The sequence below is a fragment of the Procambarus clarkii genome, chromosome 38, assembly GCF_040958095.1.
Source record: "Procambarus clarkii isolate CNS0578487 chromosome 38, FALCON_Pclarkii_2.0, whole genome shotgun sequence".
In the NCBI taxonomy this organism is placed as follows: domain Eukaryota; kingdom Metazoa; phylum Arthropoda; class Malacostraca; order Decapoda; family Cambaridae; genus Procambarus; species Procambarus clarkii.
The window spans coordinates 16,751,257-16,775,981 of record NC_091187.1 but is presented as its reverse complement, the minus strand read 5'-3'; the positions used below and the strand labels follow the sequence as shown (position 1 = coordinate 16,775,981).

Below are 24,725 nucleotides of genomic sequence, written 5' to 3'. Positions count from 1 at the left end.
ACGCTAGGAATGTTTGTCTCCTGAACAGGTTGAACGCTAGGAATGTTCATCTATAGACCAGGTTGAACCTTAGGGGTAACAATTGAACAAGTGTTCACTTGTTCCCTATTAACAACCATTTTCCCAATTTCCACTATACTCTGAGTACTTTTGTTAGCTTCGTTATATATAAAGTTGTTGTTCATCATACACCGTCTCCATTCTACATAACTTAGAAATTGTTAGAGTTTCTATTCTCGTTTGCAAATTACATTATATAAATAATATAGTCTCATGTACGTAATAATTACTGCCTCACATATGCAAGGTTGCCAGATTGTTGCATTGCTGGTCTAGGCACTTGTGCAACACCGCTATCATGGTGGGTATATTATCTCTGATTGGTCCGTCGTGCTTCAGTGATAAATTACTTGCAAGAGGTGTTATTGTACCGTGAGAGAGAGAGAGAGAGAGAGAGAGAGAGAGAGAGAGAGAGAGAGAGAGAGAGAGAGAGAGAAGTACGAGTTAGTTTTTTTTTCAACATATTCTGAAGCATTTGAATCGTGTGAGAGTGGGACACTAATGAAAAGTAACAACAACGGTCCATTACTAATTCGTTCAGGGAAGTTTAATCGACCCTGATCGACTGTCCATGGATCGATACCACATGTAGTAGCAACAGTCGATCGTCTCTCCCCCCCCCCCACCTCTCTATGACCCCTACCCTTTCTCCTAACCCCCAACCCCCCTCCTCACTCTGCCTTGCTTAATCTGTACTCATCAGCATTGCTAGAACACCTTACCTTCCTTCTTCGTGAATAAAGAACACCAACTCAGCCCCTCTTTACGGGCTCACCATAGCCCGTGCTACATGACAACAACATCAGCCCCTCAAGCACAATTGAATTCTTGTTACTACACGCACCAGAAAGCTAAACATGTTTCGTAATTACGACCACCTCTCGCCTATCTCTTAATTGGAAACTTGACCCATCCAATTAATTTGGTTGAAATTTGGCTCACCAACTGCCTTTTGTGTTTTAATCTTGCGAAGAGGTCTAAAGGTTTCACCGAGCTGGAAAGTTCACCCCTGACGTCGTCACAGACTCGAAAAGCCAATCAGATTCCAGGAAAGCGATGACGTAAAGAGTGACGCAAGCAATGACGTTATCTTCCTCCTACCAAAAATAAACACGACTTCCGGCGCTGCCAAATCTTCACGGCGCTCGTTCGACTCCTTAACCAGAATAACGCTATTAACTTTAATTAGCGTCGTTCTTCCCGGTTTATATGCAAAGTTACAGTCTGCTCTCTGTGTGGTGCTAACGACGGGTTGTTAACACTAGGCAACTGTGGCCAAAGAGGAGTCAGCCCCAGAGTAAAGTCGACCCTCTGCTGCGCTAACGGAAGACAGTGCTGTACTGCAAGGTCAAGCAGCGAGTTGTGTCTACTGGCAGAGTGGGAGAGGGAGTGGGGGGAAGTAAGAGAAATTCACAATAAGAGAAGAACGAATATGTTCACGTCTCTCTCTCTTCCTCCTCCTCTTAGTGTTCTTTCTCCATTCCATTTCCGTATTCAGCTTCGTTGTATGTTCCTTGAATGACTCCTTTCCTTCCGGCCATATATATGGACTCTCTCTTATCTTGACTTTCACACAATTATCTTTATTACCATTCCCTTATCATCAACACCAATTCCCTTACCACCACCCACTTCCCTTCCCACCATCCACCCTCCCCTAACCACCACCCCCTTTCCTTGCCACTTACTCAACCCTTCTTTCTAAGCTTCCTCCCCTTTTCCCACCTCAACATCGAGCTCATCCTCCCCCCCCCCCATCAGTCAAATCTTCCCACTGCAAGAAAACACGACATATAAAACACACTTTCCCAGTCACGACATGCAAACATCCTGTCGTTTGGACTTTTGTGTCTCTTGGAGCCTGAACCATTATCTCCCGAGACTATAACAATGTACTGAACCATGTGAGACTTCTCTCTGTATAGACAATCAAAATAATCACAAAAACATACAATCACCAAGTCATTAAATGAACAAGATCTTCCAGTCATGAAATCAATTAGATTACAATCTTTCAGACATTCTTTTGTTTGTTTCATTACCTTACGTCACACATCATGTATCCTTTGACATTGGTATACATACCTGACATATATATACACATATACGTATATATTTATTTTTCAATATACATATAATCCCAAATGTAGGCAAAATATTCAAGTTTGTCCCAAATGTTGGTAAAAATGCCACAGAATAACCTGAATATGGGTGAAAATATACAAATATTTTGTCAACTATCTCAGAATATTAAAAAAAAATTAAATTATTCCAAAATATCACCGGAGGCAAAAACACCCTTACCTTGGCAGCGTAAAGCTTTTAACAGGAAGACTCAACGCGCAAAAATTTAATACAGTAATGTAGCAATAATTACGAATTCTAATGTCCTGATTATATTTGCAAATATATATATGTATAAATGTACTTATTTAGATGCTTGCACTTAATGCATTCCTTATATGTGTATACAGTGAATATAGTATGTATGTTTGTATGAATATTGGAATGAATAGAGCACCCTCACTAGGCTCACTGTTTCAGGTGGCAAGACATCACTTAAGTTAAGTGATGTCTAAGTCATAAATAACAGTAAAGTGTTAAGAACCAATTAACATAAACCAACAAAGGATTTAACATAATGGGAAAAATGTCTAAACATTTTCCATGTAAAAATGATACGTAGAATTACATGTATACAATTTTAAAGATTAAATACCGGCTTACATTCACATATTAATGTAAACAAAAAAATGGTGAGCCTTCGAGTAATAACAATACTTTCATGAATCAATTTTATCTAAAATACAATAGGTCACCGGTGAATAAATTCACAATTTGTGCTGAAAATTGGCCACCAGATACCAACGTCTAATCACATGTAAACATTGTGCAATACATACAGTGTGGAGTCCGCATACATGTTAAAAATCCTGGTATGTATATACACACATATACATGTATATACACTCAGTCACTAAATAAAAATGTACTTGTTAAGAGATGCAGTGCTGACACCACACTAAATCAGTATAAATAAGTTGCATTAATAAATTGCATAATAACGTCCTTATAGCTTAACATTATCTGGCCTTCAAGAATACACACACACACACACACACACACACACACACACACACACACACACACACACACACACACACACACACACACACACACACACACACACACACACTCACACTCACACTCACACTCACACTCACACACACAGTACATATCACATAAGTTTAATATAAATATTTGTCCCCAAAATTTTGACTGTCAAACCCCCAAAGTTCATTTACATGAACCACTTAAAAAACTCATTTTGGCCACTGTAAGGAACCACTGAAGGCGCCGGTCATATTATATCATTCGCGCCAGGTATCGCCCACGTGTCAATTAATCATCCACGTGTCAATCATCCACGAGTCAATCATCCACGTGTCGCTTAATCATTCGCTTTCCGGGTGACAGTGGCGGCAGCAGAGCTCAGACACTTTTAAAAGGCTTTTCTGATACCTTTTTTTTTTCGAGTGTCACCTGAATGTTGTGGAATGTTTTGGTTGAAAGTTCCACTCCAGCATACGCTCAGTGGTGTGTATATATATATATATATATATATATATATATATATATATATATATATATATATATATATATATATATATATATATATATATATATATTTTTGACCACTTAAATCATACAAAACACTTAAGCAGACTGTAATCACGTTATCATGACCTTTCTCGTGTACTTTCAGTAACACTTTGGCACTAAATGTGAAACCCACTTTCCTTCGGTCGCACAAGAGCAATGCTTGACATTTTTATAATATACAGATCATGTTCCAGATCTCTGCATCGCCGTCTTTAGTGCCTAATAATGCATGACCTCACTAATGACCTCCTCACACAGGCAGCTCGGTCACATCACACTCGCTGAATCCGTTCATTCTGTCTGTAATGACTTACCTCTTATTATATCTGTCCATTAACAGCCGCCGGCGTCCTCCCGGACCACCAAACTCACACCACCAGAGACACAGACGAAATGAGAAGCGTGTGTCATGGAGTCTTTGCGATTACACTGATTAGAAGTAGTTTACATACAGTAACGGGTAATTGGGCACTTAAGTACATTGTCCTGACGGTCTTAACGACACTGCCTGTAGACTCACTCATTTATCGTGAATCGTCCACTTTGCTAAGGGTAGAAAACAAAGTCACAATTATTCGGGAATTGGTTGTAAAGCGGTGGAACTGGAAAGTGCGTATTCCATTATATACATACTGGAAAAATACATACGCCATTATACTCCATCTTGGATCAGTATTCTCCATTATACTCCAAATGGGAGCAGTATATTCCATTATATTTTTAAGTGGAAGGCAGTCTTGGAAGCTTCAGATTTAGGCAAGAGAAGAGAACTGCAATTGGGAATCTAAAACAAGGCGGAAAATAAGTCTGTGGACCTTTGTTGCTTAATGAGCAACAAAGGTTGCTTTACGACAACGTCGTCTCCAAGGTCTTGGCCGTTGTGCGTGTGTTTTGTGGTCATATTTGTATGAGCTGTGGTGGTAGCTGTCGTGTGTGGTAGCTTCTCTTACCACAGCCAGTGCCGCTGACGCCTAAGGAACTGTACTGTGGTGGCCGTTGCTGCTGCTGCTCCTGGCCACTAGCGACTACTGGAAAAGGAACTCCGGCTTCCTGGAAAAATGGGAACTGCCGTTGTCGTAATACAGCACCACTGTAGCCACCATCATCCACTAGTGTGTATGTTCGTGGTCGTGGTGGTCGTGGTCGTGGTGGTCGTGGTCGTGGTGGTCGTGGTCGTGGTCATCCGTTGTTGACGACGTCGTGGTGGCTAATATGTCACCATGGCTGTGCCCGTGGCAATCGCCTTCGCTAGGGCCGTGGCTATGGCCTCCTATGGCCTCCAGCGACGCCATGGCCCCGAAGCCCATCAAGACAAATAGGAACTTCAAGATGCGGCCGCCCCCTCGACCACGCTCACGCTCCAGCACCTGAAGGACAGAAAAAACGAACACTGACATTATAATTTAATCCTAAATATAACCTCCGAAAAAAAAAATTTCGTCATGGTCACTATGGTTTTCAATTTCACTTTCCCCGATAACAAATCTCCCCACTTTCCCTTAGCGATATCACATTCACTCCAACAGAAGAACACGGACGGACTCGAGCGCACTCTTGAGGTTATCTTGAGATGATTTCGGGGCTTTTAGTGTCCCCGCGGCCCGGTCCTCGACCAGGCCTCCACCCCCAGGAAGCAGCCCGTGACAGCTGACTAACACCCAGGTACCTAATTTACTGCTACGTAACAGGGGCATAGGGTGAAAGAAACTCTGCCCATTGTTTCTCGCCGGCGCCTGGGATTGAACCCAGGACCACAGGATCACAAGTCCCGCGTGCTGTCCGCTCGGCCGACCGGCTCCTCAAGCCGGTCGGCACTCAAGGCCTTAAACTCTTCATAACAGCAATTTTCACCACAACTCTCTATAAAGGGAAGTGCAGCCACTGACAACACTCCTCATTACAGATGAGTCGACACATGGGGGTTAAGTCGCATGATATTATCAAATGAGGCCAAAATCACACAGAAAAACAAACTATTTTATCTCAATAAGGTCTTAATCAGGCTGAAAAGTATTCTCTCCTGGACAAATATATACAACATACTTTTCACAAATGCATAACATATATGCATTTATCACTTGCTATTCTCCGCTTGCTCTAATTCTAATACATTCATGTTTGTTCCATTTGACACAGTAAATGTTCCCAGGGGTCTTTGGGTACACTGACTTTGTCCAAATGGTTCGAATGATCAATGTTCCAATCATTTAGTCATATGATTAATGATCCTGTCAATTGTATGAGCGGTCAGGCTTGAGCCAATAATTCGATGATCAATGATCGAGGCAATTGTTCAAGTTACCAAATGCTCCAGTCACTGGTTTAAATCATCAATGTTCCAGACCACTCACTAGAAGGTAAAGGGACGACGACGTTTCGGTCCGTCCTGGACCATTCTCAAGTCGACATGACAATCGACTTGAGAATGGTCCTGGACGGACCGAAACGTCGTCGTCCCTTCACCTTCTAGTGTGTGGTGTGGTCAACATACTTCAGCCACGTTATTGTGACTCATCGCCTGCATCAATGTTCCAGCCGATGGTTAAATGTCCACAGCCCTACCCAAGGTTTTCTATGCAAATTGTTCGATGAATACGGCTCTGATAGCTCAAATGTCACTGTTCGATCAGTTAATATACAATGCTCGGGAAACTGGTTCATTTGATCAAAGTTCAAGGTGATCAATGACGCAGCCAGTGATTCAGAAGATTAATGTTCGAGCGAGTAGTTCAGAAAATAAGTTTTCACAGCCCGTCCTCATCAACAAAGGCCAAATGCTCGTTAATCCAGCCGTCAGACGCTCTGTTTATGAATGAAAAACGGTTTGCACACGACTCAACTGATGACGTGTGTACGTTTCTCAAACAGTGCGTCGTTGAGGACCTCTGCTCGAGCCACAACGCTGTAAATACGTTGCTATTAACAATGCGTCACAATACGTTGTACCTATTTACAATACAATACAATACGTTGCTATAGACGTAGCACACGTACTACAATCACAAATAATCGCCAACAGAACCTAAACATTTAACATAACCTAAATTTTTATATGAGAACAAACCTATTTTTAATGCATAGTAACGTTAAAATTTACGAATGCGTGACTGGGGACGGAAGTTACACGAATGAGCCTGACCTGAGGACGGGTTGGTTGTCAAACTGATGGGCTGCAACTGTATAATTGAGTTTGTTCGGGCAAATGTTACAAATGGTAAATGCTCCAGTCAATGGGTCAAATGAATTAATGCGCCAAATTTAATTGTTCAAATTACAGCCCAAGGGGCCGGCGATCCGAGTTAATGTTTAGGGTCAAAGCCTCAGTATCATTTACCTAACAACCCTTCCAAGACAACGCATGCCAGACAGGAGTTCTCAGGCCCTCCTGTCCCATAATAATGTGAACACATGTAAGAGCTCATTAAAGGTTAATGCCATGTCGTGCCATAGTCGACTAAGGTGTGTCTGGGATCATCATTAAAGGTCAATTAGTGAGATCTGAGAATGTCTCTGTGACATGTCCCTTCCCCTATACCTCCCCCTGTGTTCCTTGAACCATCCTCCTACCCGCCACCAGAAAGATTTACCTCGAAGAAGGTCACGTAGAGAATAGTCCCTCCTGCCAGACCCTGCAGGATGGTGACTGCGACAAGGTGGCCCTCTTCCTCCGACGACAAATTCTCCGTCACGACGATGCCAATAGCGATGCCTAGCGGGGAGACGAGAGCGAAGACTACCATGTACACCACCATCAGGCCGGCCGATGTGCCTCCAGCCAGCAGCTCCAGTCCCACACAGAAGGCGATGACGAACTTGTGAGCGCAGATGGCCAGCAGCAGGTACCACACGTCCGTGTCATTCTCCTGCAGGCCGACAGCCAGCCCCTGACGTGGGATAAAAGACGGTGACAGGACGAGGCTATTCTGGAGAGACCGGGTTGTTCTTTTGTTGGCTAGTGACTGGATCCATCTTTTCTCATGCTGAACGTGTGTGTGTGTGTGTGTGTGTGTGTGTGTGTGTGTGTGTGTGTGTGTGTGTGTGTGTGTGTGTGTGTGTGTGTGTGTGTGTGTGTGTGTGTGTTAAAAAGAGACCTCATATTACATTAATTCATAAATTTGTATTTATGAAATTCATGAACGAGGTTTTTAATTAAATATACTGACATACACACACACGCTCCTCAAGCACCTTCCTTCCCCCTCCCCACCTGCAACACACACTCTTCTCCCCCCCCCCCTCCCTCAACACACTTTACTTCCCCCTCAATACACTCTTCCCCCCCCCCCCCCCACCCTCAGCACACTCTACTTCCCAATAAACACATTCTACTGCCGCCTTAACACACTATTCTTCCCCCCTCAAGAAGCACTTTACTCCACCCTCAAGAAGCACTTTACTCCCCCTTCAACACGCACATACTCTACTCCCCCTCAACGCACATTATTCACCCCCTCAACACAGACTCTTCTCTCCCCCTCAACACACACTCCACTCACCTCAAAGACGGAGTGGAAGGAGAGTGCGAGGATGACCAGGAGGGAACGCAAGTTGAAAGCGATGCCCTTGCTGCCCAGCTTAGAGATGCCCAGGTGGGAGTGGCCATGGCCCGCATGGTGGTGCCCCCCATGGTGATGGTGGCCCCCTTGTGGCGCCTCAGGGGCCACGACGGGCCCCCGACCCGTTCCCTGGAGCTCTGACGAGGTCACCTGAGGAAGGAACAAGGGTCAATGATTAGAACTTCGTCCGTGAACGTCTAAGGCAGGAAGTAGACGGTTCTCAAGTGTTATAAGGACCACCATGTTCAGGTCACAGGTCCTGAACATCGTGATTTTTGCTGATTTAGAGACGAGCAAAGTGATCAAACTTTAGCAGTGACTACACGACTGACACTAAACTCATGTTGTTTAAGATTCAGCTACCAGGAACAAACAGTTCCAAGTAGCACGGGCTATGGTGAGCCCGTAGTGGACTTACCTGGCGCAGGAGCGGGGCTGTGGGACAGTAAGCTCAGTACGTGGGTATTTTTAACTAACTGTGTGCTCAGGTACCGTCTTTGAGCACACAGTACAGTGCTGTGTGGTTGGCACTGTACTGTGTGCTCTGAATAAATGGTTGAGTACAACCATTTATTCACCTCTCTCATACTGACTATATGCTTCCCTATATCTCAATGGCGATTGTTGGCGTCACCTTGAAGTTGTTTTCTTGTTTTGATTTCTCGTATATTAAAACAAAAAAGGTTATGGACAACACTAAATTTCTCCAAACATAATTCCCCGAGAATAATCTCGGGGACAAAAAGCCACGTGTTTGTCATTAGTATTACCGGTGTTGTCTCACGAATTATCACTCGTTCGTTTCTCACTCGGGAAGACTTTCACATATGTTGTCTTGCTGTTAACGCGTTCACAGTTTACTTGTATACCGACCTACAGTCTACCTGTATACCGACCTCTGCAGTTCCTATTTACTCGTTCATTATCCACTAGCCTCTATCTAGTACTCCCAGGGTCAGGACGCATCAAACATTTACGCAATCATTTACGAAATCTGTACATCTTTCGTAGTAATGTTCGCAGTGCTTCAGAGCTCATACATTTTTTAAATAAATGTAAACAAAACCAATATGATTGAGGAAAGATCTACAGGTTTCGTCAGGGGGTTGATGAACCCTGGCCGAGGATGTTATCTAAGGTCTATCTCCCCAACACATAATTGCCTCATTAACGCGTAACAAGCAATTCTCGGCTTGGTGACAGGTTAGTGAAACTGTGTATGGAGTCTGCCTCCATGTTGATGAGGTGGAGGCAGACACCATACACAGATTCAGATGTAGATATGATAAAGCCCAACTCTCTTAGGAGCCTGTAAACGAGTTGATTGACGGTTGAAAGGCGGGACCAAAGAGCCGTAGCTCAACCCCCCTCAAGCACACACAGGTAATTAAGTACCGCTTCACCAACTCGCCATCAAACCACTCACGACATCAATACATTCACGACGTCACCCACTCACCAACACTCACGACATCAATACATTCACGACGTCACCCACTCACCAACACTCACGACATCACCCACTCACCACCACTCACGACATCACTCACCGACCCACCTGAGTGCCACTGATGATGGCCTCCTTGAGTGCCGGGTTCCAGGCAGCCGCGTCGAAGTCACCAGCGAAGACCGGATTATCCACGCCGGTCTCCGCCCAGCGACTCTTGGGGGAGAGAACTCCTGGCTTCCCCTTGCTCTCCACCGAGGTCCCGGACGCCGTCACTGAGTACACGGAACACCGAGCAGACTCCTGCAGCTGAAGCAAAAGGAAAATTAGCTAAAATTTAACTGAAGTTATCCAAACATCTCTCATTAGAACGACTTCCGAGTCGTGTTAGCAGACTTGCAATTTTCTGTTCCCATACCACATGTTAAGCCATACCCTGCTAGCTTCCCTGGAACACGACCAGCCAATGAGTTTATAACCAGGCTAAGGATTGGCGTCCAATCAATTCATAACTATTCGCCTCTGTTCGCCCAGCAATAATTGAGGACCTGACTGTAATCAGACTGACAGGTCGTGTTAAAGATAAAACTAATAAGGTACTGCTAACCGTGACCTATGGGAAGAGAAAGCTCTCAGCCGGCTAATAGGAATCAAAAATCGTCTACCTGCCTGTGGAAAAAATATATTTTTTGCTTAGTGCCACGACAAATCTGTGAATGTGAAGTTCGATACTAATGAACATACAGAGGAGACCCACCACACAGCGATCTAACCGGAGTGCATAAACACGACGGAAAGATCCATTCGATAACCAAGAACTTGTAGTGACCTTTCAGCAGATAATCGCAAAAACATCATGTAACCAGTAATCAGACAACCACAGACACCACTCTCACGACACTACCTGACACCAAAACACAGCTGACACCTTGACACACCTGTCACCAGGACACACCTGACACCTTGACACACCTGACACCAAAGCATACCTGCTTGTCTCCTTGGTCGTCCACCAGTTGCTTGCCAGAAGTCTCCTTATGGTCGAGCTGGCCATTAATGTGGGCGTGCGGGAGGTGGTGGTGATGGTGGCTAGTACCGTTGTGGTGATGGTGGTGGTGGTGATTGGGGGCGGCACTGGTTGGGTTGTTAGTCTCCTCTTCAATGGCCGCTGCCAATTTGGTCAACTTGCGAGCGTGGCGTGAGTCGCGGCGCAAGAAGATCTGGCGGGAAGGAAGTGGCTCACGGTGAGTAAGGAAAGGTCGATGAATGCGTCAGGAGTATTCACAGTAAGGGTGGGTTTATGAATGACTCGGTAACGAGTCAGAGTGAGTAAAGAGGCACCTATGAATGCTTCAGTAGTGATAGGTGGATGAGTAATTCATCGAGTAAAGATGGCTGAATGAGTTACTCAGTAAAAACAGTTGAATGACTCCTTGAGTATGAATGGAAGGAGAGACTGAAGTTAGACGGATGAATAATCTTATGAGAGCTCTGACTCAGTGAGTAAGGATGAGAGAAAGCTTGCCTCTGTAAACTGATGAGTATATTGGATAATTTGCACTCATTAATAGAGAGATGAAATGAAACAGTGATCATAAAATTATTAAAAATAAAAAACTTATATTCGAAAACTAAGAAAATAATAACGATAAATATTGACACGATATACGATTGCAAGTTGCAGCAGGACGACCTTGACAACAAGAATGACTGACAAGTGGCTTTTAGAGTTCAACTCCTGCTCTCTCTCTCTCTCTCTGTCTTTCTCTCTCTCTGTCTATCTCTCTCTTTCGGGGGGAATTGGTGGAATTAGTGGTAGTGGTCACGTGACAGTAAGTGGTAGCCTTGGTAGTGGTGACAGTGGTGGTAATGATTATACTCAGTGGTAACCCTGGTTTAAACAAATAAAAATACAATCCTACATTTATACACAAATACATTCAAAATACCTAAAAACGTACACAATTACTTATTTTTACAAAGCTTCTAACAGTAGATGTAAATTTTACACAAATTACACAGAAATTCAGACAATGAATATATAGATATACAGACACAAAGCCGGAACCAACAGGCGCAGACGCTGGGAGCTAAATAAGAGAAAAAACTAGTGGGGCCAGTTGTGGCTTGACTGCCATATCCGGCACACCTTGCCCCCCCCCTCACCCCTCTCACAACATCACCACCCCTCCCCCTAACACCCCCAACACATCCCCCCCACAACCCCCACCAACCCCTCCTCCATTCCTGGCTTCCCCTCTCTTCCTGGATCACCAGGTTATGGTGGCATGTGTTGGAGGGCCAGTAGCGGAGGGCCAGTAGCGGAGGGCCAGTAGCGGAGGGCCAGTAGCGGAGGGCCGGTCATTGTGGTAACAGAGAGCTTACTTTATCCTTATCTAATAGCGTTTGATCCTGTTCTCAACTCAACCATTGCCATCTCTGACTTGTCGTGACTGTGTCTAATTGTAACTTTTATTTATTTATATACAAGAAGGTACATTGGGGGTTAAGAGAGAACATAGAAATTAAGTCGATTTCACATTCTTGTAAAGCCACTAGCACGCATAGCGTTTCGGGCAACTGCCCAATTGTGTTGCTCCTTTTGCCTCGCGTTTATAACCGAGTCTAACCGTGAATGAATATACCCATGTAAGCGTCTAACTCCGCTTCCTCCCGGGTCGGCGTTCGATCGCCAATGGTCGAAGGGGTTGGGCATGTTCCTTCACTCCGTTCCTTTACATCAGTGCCCTGTTCTTATACCCTCCTCAAGTGTTATTTTGTTATATTGGCTAAGCACTTTATCCTGATAATGGGAGGATAGGAATAATAAATAAAAAATAGGAATAAAAAGTCGCCTTCCTCGCACGCTGGTGCGGCTCGACAGAAGGAGACCTCGCACGCTGGTGCGGCTCGACAGAAGCCTTCCTCGCACGCTGGTGCGGCTCGACAGAAGCCTTCCTCGCACGCTGGTGCGGCTCGACAGAAGCCTTCCTCGCACGCTGGTGCGGCTCGACAGAAGGAGAAATTGTGATCCTGGGTTTGAGGCATATGAGGTAATTATGAGGAGAAAGCGCTTAGCCAATATGACAACATGGTACCTAGAAGGGATGCGAGGGATAATGAGCTGAGATATGAGGAAGGAATTAATGACTGGTGTCTAGCCACTTGGATCACCTGAAATCGAACACGGACCTGCAGGAAACGAAGCCGCTGCCGTACCCACCAGTCCAAGTGGATGGATTGGGTTCGAGGCAGACAGAGATCGAGACAGGAGCCCTCGGAAGGTGGTCCAGGGTGTGATAAAGTTCCTATCAGAGCTTTCTCCTGTTCTGTCAACCTGAGACCAAGGTTCAGTAGACAGCTGCCACTCTACCTGAAGGTAGTTAACTGTTCAATGTTTCGACACTTCTTGGGTTCATTCTGTCAACGCGTAACCTTGTAACTGGTAACTTTGTTGTTGCTTGACGGTAGTACGAGGCTTTCACCGCCTCTGATCAAGGGTTCGGAGCGTCAGTGGTTACTTGAGGCGCTTCACAAGCGGTACAAGGTTTTACCACCACTGTCAGTGTTGACAAAACACTATCATGTTTTTAATGAAATATAACGTGTGTGTGTGTGTGTGTGTGTGTGTTCACGTAGATGCACTTGCAGGGTCGAGCTAGGCTCCTGGCCCCGCCTTCCGAACGTCCTTAGATTAATGCAATGATTCATTTCTTACACTTTTATCATATTTACATTTAAAACTTTGAGTCGAATTAGCTTCAACGACTTAACGTCTAACTTGTTTCACTTATTTGACAGGTCTAACACTGAAACAGTTTCTTCTGACGTCCCCGTCTCATTTGAGTCTCCAGTACCCATCTATGGCCCCCTCGTTCTGCTGTTCCTAGCTTTGAACAAGGCTTTTTTGTCTACCTTATCAATTTCCCTAGGAATCTTATATGTTGTTATCATGTCTCTCGCTGTCTGTCCTTTCCTTCAGTATGGTAAGGTCCAGTTGTCTCAGAAGAGGTGAGGGAGAGGAATAGAGATTGAGAGAAAGGGGTGAGAGATGATGAGTGAGAGGGTGAGGAATAGGGGAGAGGGAAGGGAAGGGAACTATCAGGGGAAAGCGCCAAGCCATTAGACTATATAGCACTTGGAAGAGGTCAGGATAAGGATTTGGGATGGGACGGGGGGGGGGAAGGAACAGAGAGAAGAGTTGAGGAGGGGGATAGGATAAAGAACAGGGTGAGGGACAGGGTGAGGGACAGGGTGAGGGACAGGGTGAGGGACAGGGTGAGGGAGGGGTATGGTTGCTATGAGAGCCGTCGACCTCCAGGTCATGTTCATGTTGTTGACCTTGTGGGAGGCGTCGTTGTTACGGCTGTTATGCTCACGTTCATGTTGTTGCTATGTTGATAGTCATGTTGATGAGAGAGAGAGAGAGAGAGAGAGAGAGACAGAGAGAGACACAGAGAGAGAGAGAGAGAGACAGAGAGAGACAGAGAGAGAGAGAGAGAGAGAGAGAGAGAGAGAGAGAGAGAGAGAGAGAGAGAGAGAGAGAGAGAGAGAGAGAGAGAGAGAGAGAGAGAGAGAGACAGACAGAGAGAGAGAGACAGAGATAGAGAGAGAGAGAGAGAGAGAGAGACAGAGAGAGACAGAGAGAGAGAGAGAGAGAGAGAGAGAGAGAGAGAGAGAGAGAGAGAGAGAGAGAGAGAGAGAGAGAGAGAGAGAGAGAGAGAGACAGAGAGAGACAGAGAGAGAGAGAGAGACAGAGAGAGAGAGAGAGAGAGAGAGAGAGAGAGAGAGAGAGAGAGAGAGAGAGAGAGAGAGAGAGAGAGAGAGAGAGAGAGAGAGAGAGAGAGACTGACTTATCTTAAATGGAGCGGAAATGTCCAGTATCGCATCACGAGTATTGGCCGGTGAGCTGACACAGCATCGAGGGCGTGTCTGGCTCTTTGGGAGCAGGTGTTCTGGCTTATCTGTTCTTCAACTGACGGTGTGCTTGCCTTATTTGTTCTTCAACAGACGGTAGGCTTGCCTTATCTGTTCTTCAAATGAATCTGCTAATCTACGCAGCCACTAATCTTCAATTACTTCCATAAAACAACGGAATGACGGAGTGATGCTTCTATCTCGCTAAATCACTGATTTGTAAAGAGTGCATGACTTCTAGGACATCTCAGCAGTAGGCCTATACGGTGAAGCGGCCTTGAGTATAGGCCGGGATAATTTGACACAGGTGTCGAGTCTATAATCAGAATAATTAACAGCTGGAATGCATTAGGCAGTGATGTGGTGGAGGCTGACTCCATACATAGTTTCAAATGTAGATATGATAGAGCTCAGTAGGCTCCGGAATCTGTATATCAGTTTATTGACAGTTGAGAGGCGGGACCAAAGAGCCAGAGCTCAACCCCCGCAAGCACAACTAGGTGAGAACAACTCGGTGGATACCAAGGTGCCCCTCACGACCTTAACACAAACATTTGCAAAACTTGTACATCTTTTCTCAATCATGGCGACTTTGTTTACATTTATCAAACAGTTTATGAGCTCCGAAGCCACAACGAAGCTGTTTCTAGCAATAATAACCTTGGGTTGGAACGTGTCGAAGCTAGCTAACTGATATGTGTAAACAAAGACGCCATCATTAGGGAAAGATGAACAGGTTTCGTAAGGTGTTGTGTATATGCTTGATGAAGCGTAGCCCAGGTAAGTCTGGCACTGCTGGTATCACCCCCTCGCCAACACCTCAATAAACCCCTGTTCACCACAAGTGCACAGTGAACATCTGGCAAGCCTCGTATCGCAGGTGTTTGGTCCTGCATGACAGCTGTTCAACCGTTTGTGTTCCTCCCTCCCACTACAGCAGCAACATGTCTCCCACTACACACAGAAATCACAATAGCGTGATGCATCACGTAAGGAACTTGATGCACCAGTAAGTTCAGTAGAACTTCGGTTTCAACTCTTTTGACCATGTCGTAGCTCAGTCGATAAAGGCAGCGTCTGAGATGATCTTGGACGTAGGTTCGAATCCTCGTCACGGCCCTTGTGGATTTGTTCATTTAATATCACCCACCACGGCGTCAGTCAATCTCCAGTCCCCATAGCAGTCGCCATGGCGTGGTGGTAAAACACTCTCTCGGCGCTTCGCAAACGTTTTGGCCTGGGTTCGTATCCTACCTGGGGAGAATTTACTTGACGCCAATCCTTAACTGTACCTGGTTGTTAAACGATTCGGCGATTCGTATTCCGGGGTAAATCAAGATTAAGGACTTGCCCGAAACGCTACGCGTGCTAGTGGCTGTACAAGAATGTAACAACTCTTGTATATATAAATAAAGAAATTAAAAATTAAAAATTTCGCGGCGGGAGAGGGTGGAGGCGCTGACCACCACACCACAGAATGTTGTGGCAAAGTGAGTGCTTCCCCGCGGCTGTTGCAAGATGCCTTCAAGGGAAGCCTCGCCAGCAAGGTAGTTATGACCGTTCCAGCAACAAGAGTTAACAATATATGTCATCACTGACAGTAGTGTGCTGGACGAGTCCCAACCGAAGTCACAGCCACGGATGGTCGCTGAGGAGTCCGAACACCCGGTGGAGGATACTGAGAAGTCCGAACACCCGGTGGAGGATACTGAGGAGTCCGAACACCCGGTGGAGGATACTGAGAAGTCCGAACACCCGGTGGAGGATACTGAGAAGTCCGAACACCCGGTGGAGGATACTGAGAAGTCCGAACACCCGGTGGAGGATACTGAGAAGTCCGAACACCCGGTGGAGGATACTGAGGAGTCCGAACACCCGGCGGAGGATACTGAGAAGTCCGAACACCCGGCGGAGGATACTGAGAAGTCCGAACACCCGGCGGAGGATACTGAGAAGTCCGAACACCCGGTGGAGGATAATGAGAAGTCCGAACACCCGGTGGAGGATACTGAGGAGTCCGAACACCCGGCGGAGGATACTGAGAAGTCCGAACACCCGGTGGAGGATACTGAGGAGTCCGAACACCCGGTGGAGGATAATGAGAAGTCCGAACACCCGGTGGAGGATACTGAGGAGTCCGAACACCCGGTGGAGGATAATGAGAAGTCCGAACACCCGGTGGAGGATACTGAGAAGTCCGAACACCCGGTGGAGGATACTGAGGAGTCCGAACACCCGGTGGAGGATAATGAGAAGTCCGAACACCCGGTGGAGGATACTGAGGAGTCCGAACACCCGGTGGAGGATACTGAGGAGTCCGAACACCCGGTGGAGGATAATGAGAAGTCCGAACACCCGGTGGAGGATACTGAGGAGTCCGAACACCCGGCGGAGGATACTGAGAAGTCCGAACACCCGGTGGAGGATACTGAGGAGTCCGAACACCCGGTGGAGGATAATGAGAAGTCCGAACACCCGGTGGAGGATACTGAGGAGTCCGAACACCCGGTGGAGGATAATGAGAAGTCCGAACACCCGGTGGAGGATACTGAGGAGTCCGAACACCCGGCGGAGGATACTGAGAAGTCCGAACACCCGGTGGAGGATACTGAGGAGTCCGAACACCCGGTGGAGGATAATGAGAAGTCCGAACACCCGGTGGAGGATACTGAGGAGTCCGAACACCCGGTGGAGGATAATGAGAAGTCCGAACACCTGACGGACGAAGCTGAGGAATCCAAACACCCGGTGGAGGATGGAGAGGCGCGGAGATGTAAGGGTAATCCGCCACCAAGAGATAGAGAGATAAAGGGAAGGAGAAAGAACACGAGCACTGTGTGAACACTACACAGGTGTTCACAGCTGCACACACGCGCACAAGAGGACCGGATATGGATAAATCGCCACCTGCCGGATGGCGTACAGCGTTTCCTCTCTTACCTGCCGTAGGAGAGAGAGAGAATGCGCGCACGCGGGGGAGGGGAGGGGGTTGTGTGCGTGTAGGGGGCAGGGAGGGAGGGCGAAGAACACAAACATACACGGAAAGATGGGACCTCAGTTACGGGCTATTCATGCCCGTGCCACCTTTTAGGTGGCTTAATCTTCATCAATCGATGGGACCCGCCATTGTATTAGACAACTGACACCTGGTAAGGCGGTGCTCAGGAGCTAGAAATCGACCTTAAACCCCCAATTAGCTCATTCACAGCACCACTCCTGTGTCAGGTAAGTCCACTACGGGCTCACCATAGCCCGTGCTACTGGAACTTTTTGTTCCAAGTAGCGAATCTTAAACAACAACAACCCAATTAGCTCACATCACTGCAGTTAGTACCCATGTATACAGACAGGCAAACACTATAGGACATAAATTTGTTCCCTAACGAGACAGCCAGAGACAACTACCAATGTGTAACTGCAGCACAGACACACAGCCTCGCTGATTCACATGAAAGAATACATATAGAGATGTGGGACAGGCAGAGACAGCCTGACAGACAGGTGAGGTTCAGAAGCGGAAGCTGACGGTGAATCGGACAGATATAGAGACGGGGGTTCAGGCAACAGAGGTGTCGGTAATGAGTCATACAACCGGGAAATGCCATCATTTTGGGACTGTACTCCATCCTCTCTCCCTCACTGCCTCCATCCCTCCCTTCCTCCATCTCTCTATCCCTCTGATACAAACGCTAAAACAATTACAGTTCAAATCAAATAATACAAACTCCATGTGTCAAACAATGCAAAGCGCTTTACTTCCATTCCGATACAAATTTTATATTACAAAAATATTATACCCTTTATTAAAACAAAATAAAGTTAATAAAACTAATTTAGAAATGGGATATTTTTTTGTCTTTGTTTTTCTGCGAAGGTCGGAGCTCGTGTTGGGTGACAGTGTTGGGTGACAGTGTTGGGTGACAGTGTTGGGTGACAGTGTTGGGTGACAGTGTTGGGTGACAGTGTTGGGTGACAGTGTTGGGTGACAGTGTGGTGGTGAAAGTGATATATCCTCTCTCATCCTCCAATCACTTTCCTCACCTGCCTTACTTATAACTTCCTTCTCAGAGTTCCCTCACTTGATCCATCTCTCTCTCTCTCTCTCTCTCTCTCTCTCTCTCTCTCTCTCTCTCTCTCTCTCTCTCTCCCTCTCTCTCTCTCATTCCTAGGGAAGGTTTATATAAGTCAGAGTTACTACTACGGTCTTTTAAGGAGTCTGTCCCATGAGAGGTGTGCAAGCGATGTGCCTACCTAGAGTGCCTACCTTGAATGCCTACCTAGAGTGCCTACCTTGAATGCCTACCTAGAGTGCCTCACTGAAGTGCTTCCCTCGAGTGCATGAGTCAATATTCGCCTCTTAACTGCCCTTCTTCCAACTGGTACAGGTACGGTACAGGTACGGTACGGACGTACAGTACACGGCTCGCTTTGAAGCTTCTTGAATAATTACCGTACCTTGGCTATTGTAGGAAGCTGAACTATCGCGGAAGTATAACGATCGCGGAAGTATAACGATCGCGGAAGTATAACGATCGCGGAAGTATAACGATCGCGGAAGTATAACGATCGCGGAAGTATAACGATCGCGGAAGTATAACGATCGCGGAAGTATGACGACCACAAAGGCAGTATGTTGTCACCCCCTCTACCCCAATCCCCCCCTACCCTCCACCCCCCTATCGAATCTACCCAACTTTTCCCTCGTAACCCCCAACACAATTTAATCCCCCCCTCTTTCTCCTGCCCCATCAATAACACCCCCTCCCCTCCCTTCCCGTCACCCCCTTACCCACTCCCCCTCCCTCCTGCAACTGGCTCCCCCCCCCACACTATACTATTATGGTAATTATGCAGCATGTGGTAGTGGCAGTTACTGTCTTCAAGGTCAGGGCTGGTAACAAAGGAATGCAACGAGGTTTGTTCCAGAGCTGAAGGGATTGAGCTATGAGGAAAGACTGAGGGAACTGGACCTTACCAAACTGGAGGAAAGGAGAGATAGGGAGGACATGATAACAACATATACGATTTCTAGGGAAATTGACAAGGTAGACTAAGCAGCATTGTTCAGAGCTAGGAACAGCAAAACGAGGGATCTTAGAAGGAAACTAAAGATGCAAATGAGTGACAGACGTAAGAAAGAACTTTTTTCGTGTTAGAGCTGTCATTAAGTGGAATAAGTTAGATGTAAAGATCGTTGAAGCTAATTCGATTCCTAATTGTAAACATATATATGATAACAGCGTGGGAAATGTGTCACTACATTGATCTAAGAACGTTCGAAATGCGGCGCTAAGAGCTTAGATAGACATAGATCTTTTAAGCACATCTAGGGGAGTACACACACAGGTACACACAGGTACACACACACATACACACAGGTACACACACACATACACACAGGTACACACACACATACACACAGGTACACGCACACATATACAAGTACAACTAGGCACAGGCACAACTAGGTGAGTTCAACTAGGTGAGTACACATACACACAGGTACACACACACACACACACGCACACACACACACACACACACACATACACACACACACACACACACACACACACACACACACACACACACAGGGTAGATAAAGACAGGCTATTTAACACAAGGGGAACACGCACAAGGGGACACAGGTGGAAACTGAGTGCCCAAATGAGCCACAGAGATATTAGAAAGAACTTTTTTAGTGTCAGAGTGGTTGACAAATGGAATGCATTAGGAAGTGATGTGGTGGAGGCTGACTCCATACACAGTTTCAAGTGTAGATATGACAGAGCCCAATAGGCTCAGGAATCTGTACACCTGTTGATTGACGGTTGAGAGGCGGGACCAAAGAGCCAGAGCTCAACCCCCGCAAACACAACTAGGTGAGTACACACACACACACACTCGAACAAAATTGGTAAACAAAAATCCATACCCGAACCAAAAAATGGCCGGGTTTTCCCCTGAGAGTTGGCAGTTCATGACTCCAATTACGTTAAAAGGTGGCCCATGACGTGGCCGGGGCGAGGCTGGTAATTAGAGTGTTTCGTTAGTGTAACAGTAACGAAGGACCAACAACACAATGGTTACCATACTTCGCTAGTGCTGTGGTAACGAAGGAGTAATACAGTGGGTTATTATACAACACTAAATGATGACATACGCCTCTGGTTGATTGTAGGGACCCATAAGCCTCGAAGAAGACGATATGCAGCACCCGGGAGAGCCTTGTCGGGCTCTATATATATAAATTAATATTTACTACTTGTAACCAATCAGATAGTCGTAATGGCTTGGCTCTTTCCCGTGATAATTCTCTTTCTTCCCTGCCAGGTCCTGTACAATGTATTCCCTCCTTGTTCCACCTATTTCTTCAGGGTTAAAATATACTCATTGGAGAGTCCGTAAACTATTGTAATGGCATTAATAATCCTTCAGAGATTGATAGGCCTTAAGATCAAAACGAAACCTGTCACTTATCAAGATGTGAACAGAACAGATCTGGCGACGAGTATGGACCATTCTCATCGACTTGAGAATGGTCCAGGACGGACCGAAACGTCGTCGTCCCTTCACTTTCTAGTGTGTGGTCTGGTCAACATTAACAGGTCTGAGTCAAAGAGTAGAACAAAGTTTTATCATAAGAACATAAGAATTACGGAAAACTAAAAAGACATTTTGGTCTATACTAGGCAGCTCCTCTGTTATGTCAACTCATTTAGTATATTTAAAGTATACTAAATGAATACTTAGTATTCAAATGAATACTTATAATCCTTTAGTATACTTAAAGTATACTAAAGGATTATAGTATACTTAAAGGGCACACGGCCCCTCACGCAAGCACGGATATACGCTTCTCACACACGCATGGACATACTTTACTCACGCACGCACGGACAAACGCTACTTTTTATACACACGAGCATGCGCCACTCCACGCACAGACGAGCATACGCCACGCACTAACACAAGCACATGCTAATCACGCAATTTACAGCACGCACAACTCACACTTTTGCGTCCCTCTACTCTCTCCTTCACCCTTTCTCACTCATTTTCATCATTTTTTTTTTAATTTTACGCACAGGAGCGTACAGGAATACGCTTTTGACTCTAGTGAACCGGCTGAGTCTTCCCTTCCCATGGCTCATAGTAGACCTTACCCTATTACCTTTCCCTAGAACACGACCAGCCAATCGGTTTTACTCTCAGGTCCCCCAAAACTGCTGGGTGAAGAGGGGCAGACAGTTATGGACTGGTTCCCAGTCAATCCTCCACGGGTGGTGGCGCGGTACAAATGATTGCTTATTTATTGCCTGTGCCGGCAGGGTCGAGGTGCTAGCTTCGAATCCCGCCTTTCTAATCATCGGTTTTCACATTTTTGACTCAGGATGCAGCCCACAACAGCTGACTAAGTCAGAGGATCCTACTTATGGGGAGGGGAACAGAGGCATCATGCCGGCAATCGAACCCGGGTCCACGGACTGCGGCTATCGAACGCTGTCTGTGAGACCCTGTGTGCGGTGTTTTGTGTGTGTGTGTGTGTGTGTGTGTGTGTGTGTGTGTGTGTGTGTGTGTGTGTGTGTGTGTGTGTGTGTGTCCGCGCGCGTGCGTGCGTGCGCGCGTCTAACTACTAGGCCAACTAGAGGTCATTCCATGAACAAAACCTCAGAGGTTGTCTAACTCCAGGTACCAATTTTCCCCTAGATGAATACAGACATGAGGTATAGAGGAAACTTTGCCAAATTGTCTCTGCTCCAGCTGGGATTCGAACCCGGGATTTACAGTTGAAAAACTAAGTAGTTCACCACTTGACCATGAAGCCCTAACCCCTCCCCTCCCGCTCTCTATCTCTCTCCCTCTCTCTCTCTCCACCCCAGGGCGAGAAATCTGTTAACTCATACCACTAACGCATGACCGCCCATGCGTAAGTGTGTCAGTATAACCCCCTCCCAGCCCCCTCATATTCCCCCCTCCCCCCCCCCCCCCCCCCCCCCCGCCCCTCCTTTTACGCATATGTACGACATATTACACATTCCTTTCAGGGTAAAATTTAACTCTTCATTTTGGGTAACTGTTTTAGAGTATTTTATGTCAACTGATGTACACAAGTTTCCTGTTCTCGATAAAACGAATTATTATTAGTAGTAGTAGTAGTAGTACTATACTATTATTAATATTATATTTATAATAAAATATATTAAATATATATTGTAGCCTGTGTTGACATTCTCTCAAATTCGAGTTGAATTCATAAACTGAGCCTCGACGATTAGTGAAAGCAACTGGTATTAAGTAACCACTGAGTGACTTCACTGATAAGTCACACAGTGACTTCACTGGAGCCACTGTGGGACTTCACTCCACCCAGTGGTGGAGCCAGGGAGTGGATACATTGATGACAGGTGGAGCCACTGGGTCAATTTTCTTCAGTGTAGAATTGCATTTTTTTTTTACAAACCGTACATCTAATTATTAAAAAATATATATATTTGTGTTAAAAATAATTTGTCGCAATTCATGAACCTGATTGCTTGTGTCAATCAATCATGTCGACCTGTCACAGGCAGACGGAGGCCAATGATTCGTGACAAGATGTGATTGGTCGAATGATATAGCATCAGCCAATCAGCCTGCCACAAGGTGATGTCATGGGGGCTCTAGCCAGCCAGGCAGAGCCCCGGCGAACTCTCGAATCGGCTGGCAAGGGCTGGCTAGTTGCCCTCAACGGCGCTCAATTCAAATTTTCATTTTCTATGCATCGGACTCGATAGGTTAGGTGGGATGTTTGGGTTCGTTGGATTTGTTTTAGAGAGTCAAGAGAAGGGACAGCATTCTCTCCTCGCAAGCACACATTTTATCTTATTATCAGGGATTTGAATGTAGTAGTAGGCATCCTGCAGCGCTCTGGTTGTCGAGGCTGGAGTGTCCTCTCCAGGGTGCAAAGCCATGGTAGGTCGATATGGAGGAGAAGCTGTTACCCATGCAGCAGGTCCCCACCCCTCTCCACGGTGCTGAAATATTCCAATGGAAGGGCAAACGCCAATACGCTTGGTTCCATCGTCGTCGCAGGAGCTGCCAGAACGAGGGTGAAGGCAACTACGAACTGCCTTAAAAGGGACTCCAACTCGGGATTTTTCCTCGAGGTTTTGACTCCTGAAGCACGTCCCAAAAATGGGTATGGTCGCGAGACAGCGGATCACCACGACCACCACCACCACCACAACGATAACCACGACCACCACCATGACTACCACCACTACCACGACCACCACCACCACCACCACCACCACCACGACTACGACAACTACCACCACTACCACGACCACCACCACCACGACCACCACCACCATGACTTCGACAACTACCACCACTACCACGACCTCCTCCTGCCTACCTGAGAACGGGTGATCAAGTTAATCTGATCAAGTAATTCCATTCTCCCTTGAGGCATGTTAATATGGGTGAGGGGAACGGGAGGGGTGAGGGAAGGTAATAGAGAAGAGGGGAAAGTGCAGTAAGTTGTGAGATAGTGGAAGAGGAAAACGGAAGGCGTTAGGAAATGGAATAGAAGGGGGACGTGGAAAAGGAAGGAAATATAATCAACATGAACTGAAGAATGATGGGGATGGTATTAATACCGTTTCTGGTTGTTCAACTACTGCTGTTCCTCCCTCCCTCTCTCCCACACCCTTTCTCTCACTCACTCATTCCCTCCCTCACCTACTCCCTCCCTCACCCACTATCACGTCATGATGTGAAGTACACACACATTCAACAAATAAGTTTAGTACACGCAATCTACCCCAAGCACACCTCCACAAGACGGTCCAATGAATATTGATTACCCAGGCAAATTACCCACAAATTCCCCTTCACCCCCCCCACACACACACCCAACTACCGCCCCCCCCCCTTTCCCCCACACCCCCCTTCACCTATTCCGCCCCACACCCCTCAATAATTCCGCCCCCACACCCCCTCACCGCGATCACATCGGCAGAAACCACAGCTTATAGCCTCTCTCGGGGCGGTAAACACGATACCGGCGCCATATTAAATTACCTGATCGATACCCC

General features: G+C 46.3%; 1 protein-coding gene across 4 annotated transcripts in view; it reads right to left on the bottom strand.

Moving 5' to 3' along the window:
* Positions 1–432: 432 nt before the first annotated feature.
* LOC123771885 (zinc transporter ZIP1) overlaps positions 433–24,725 on the bottom strand; it is a 53,446-nt gene continuing 29,153 nt past the window's right edge. For 3 of the 4 annotated variants that reach the window (XM_069337810.1, XM_069337808.1, XM_069337809.1), the window contains exons 3-7: positions 10,716–10,946; positions 9,838–10,035; positions 8,220–8,429; positions 7,311–7,607; positions 433–5,090 (exon numbers count right to left, since the gene is read on the bottom strand). In XM_069337810.1, coding sequence (XP_069193911.1) covers positions 4,833–5,090; positions 7,311–7,607; positions 8,220–8,429; positions 9,838–10,035; positions 10,716–10,946 — 1,194 coding nt within the window. In that variant the 3' untranslated portion in view covers positions 433–4,832. The remainder of the gene's footprint in view (positions 5,091–7,310; positions 7,608–8,219; positions 8,430–9,837; positions 10,036–10,715; positions 10,947–24,725) is intronic. The other variant, XM_069337811.1, reaches the window with a different exon arrangement.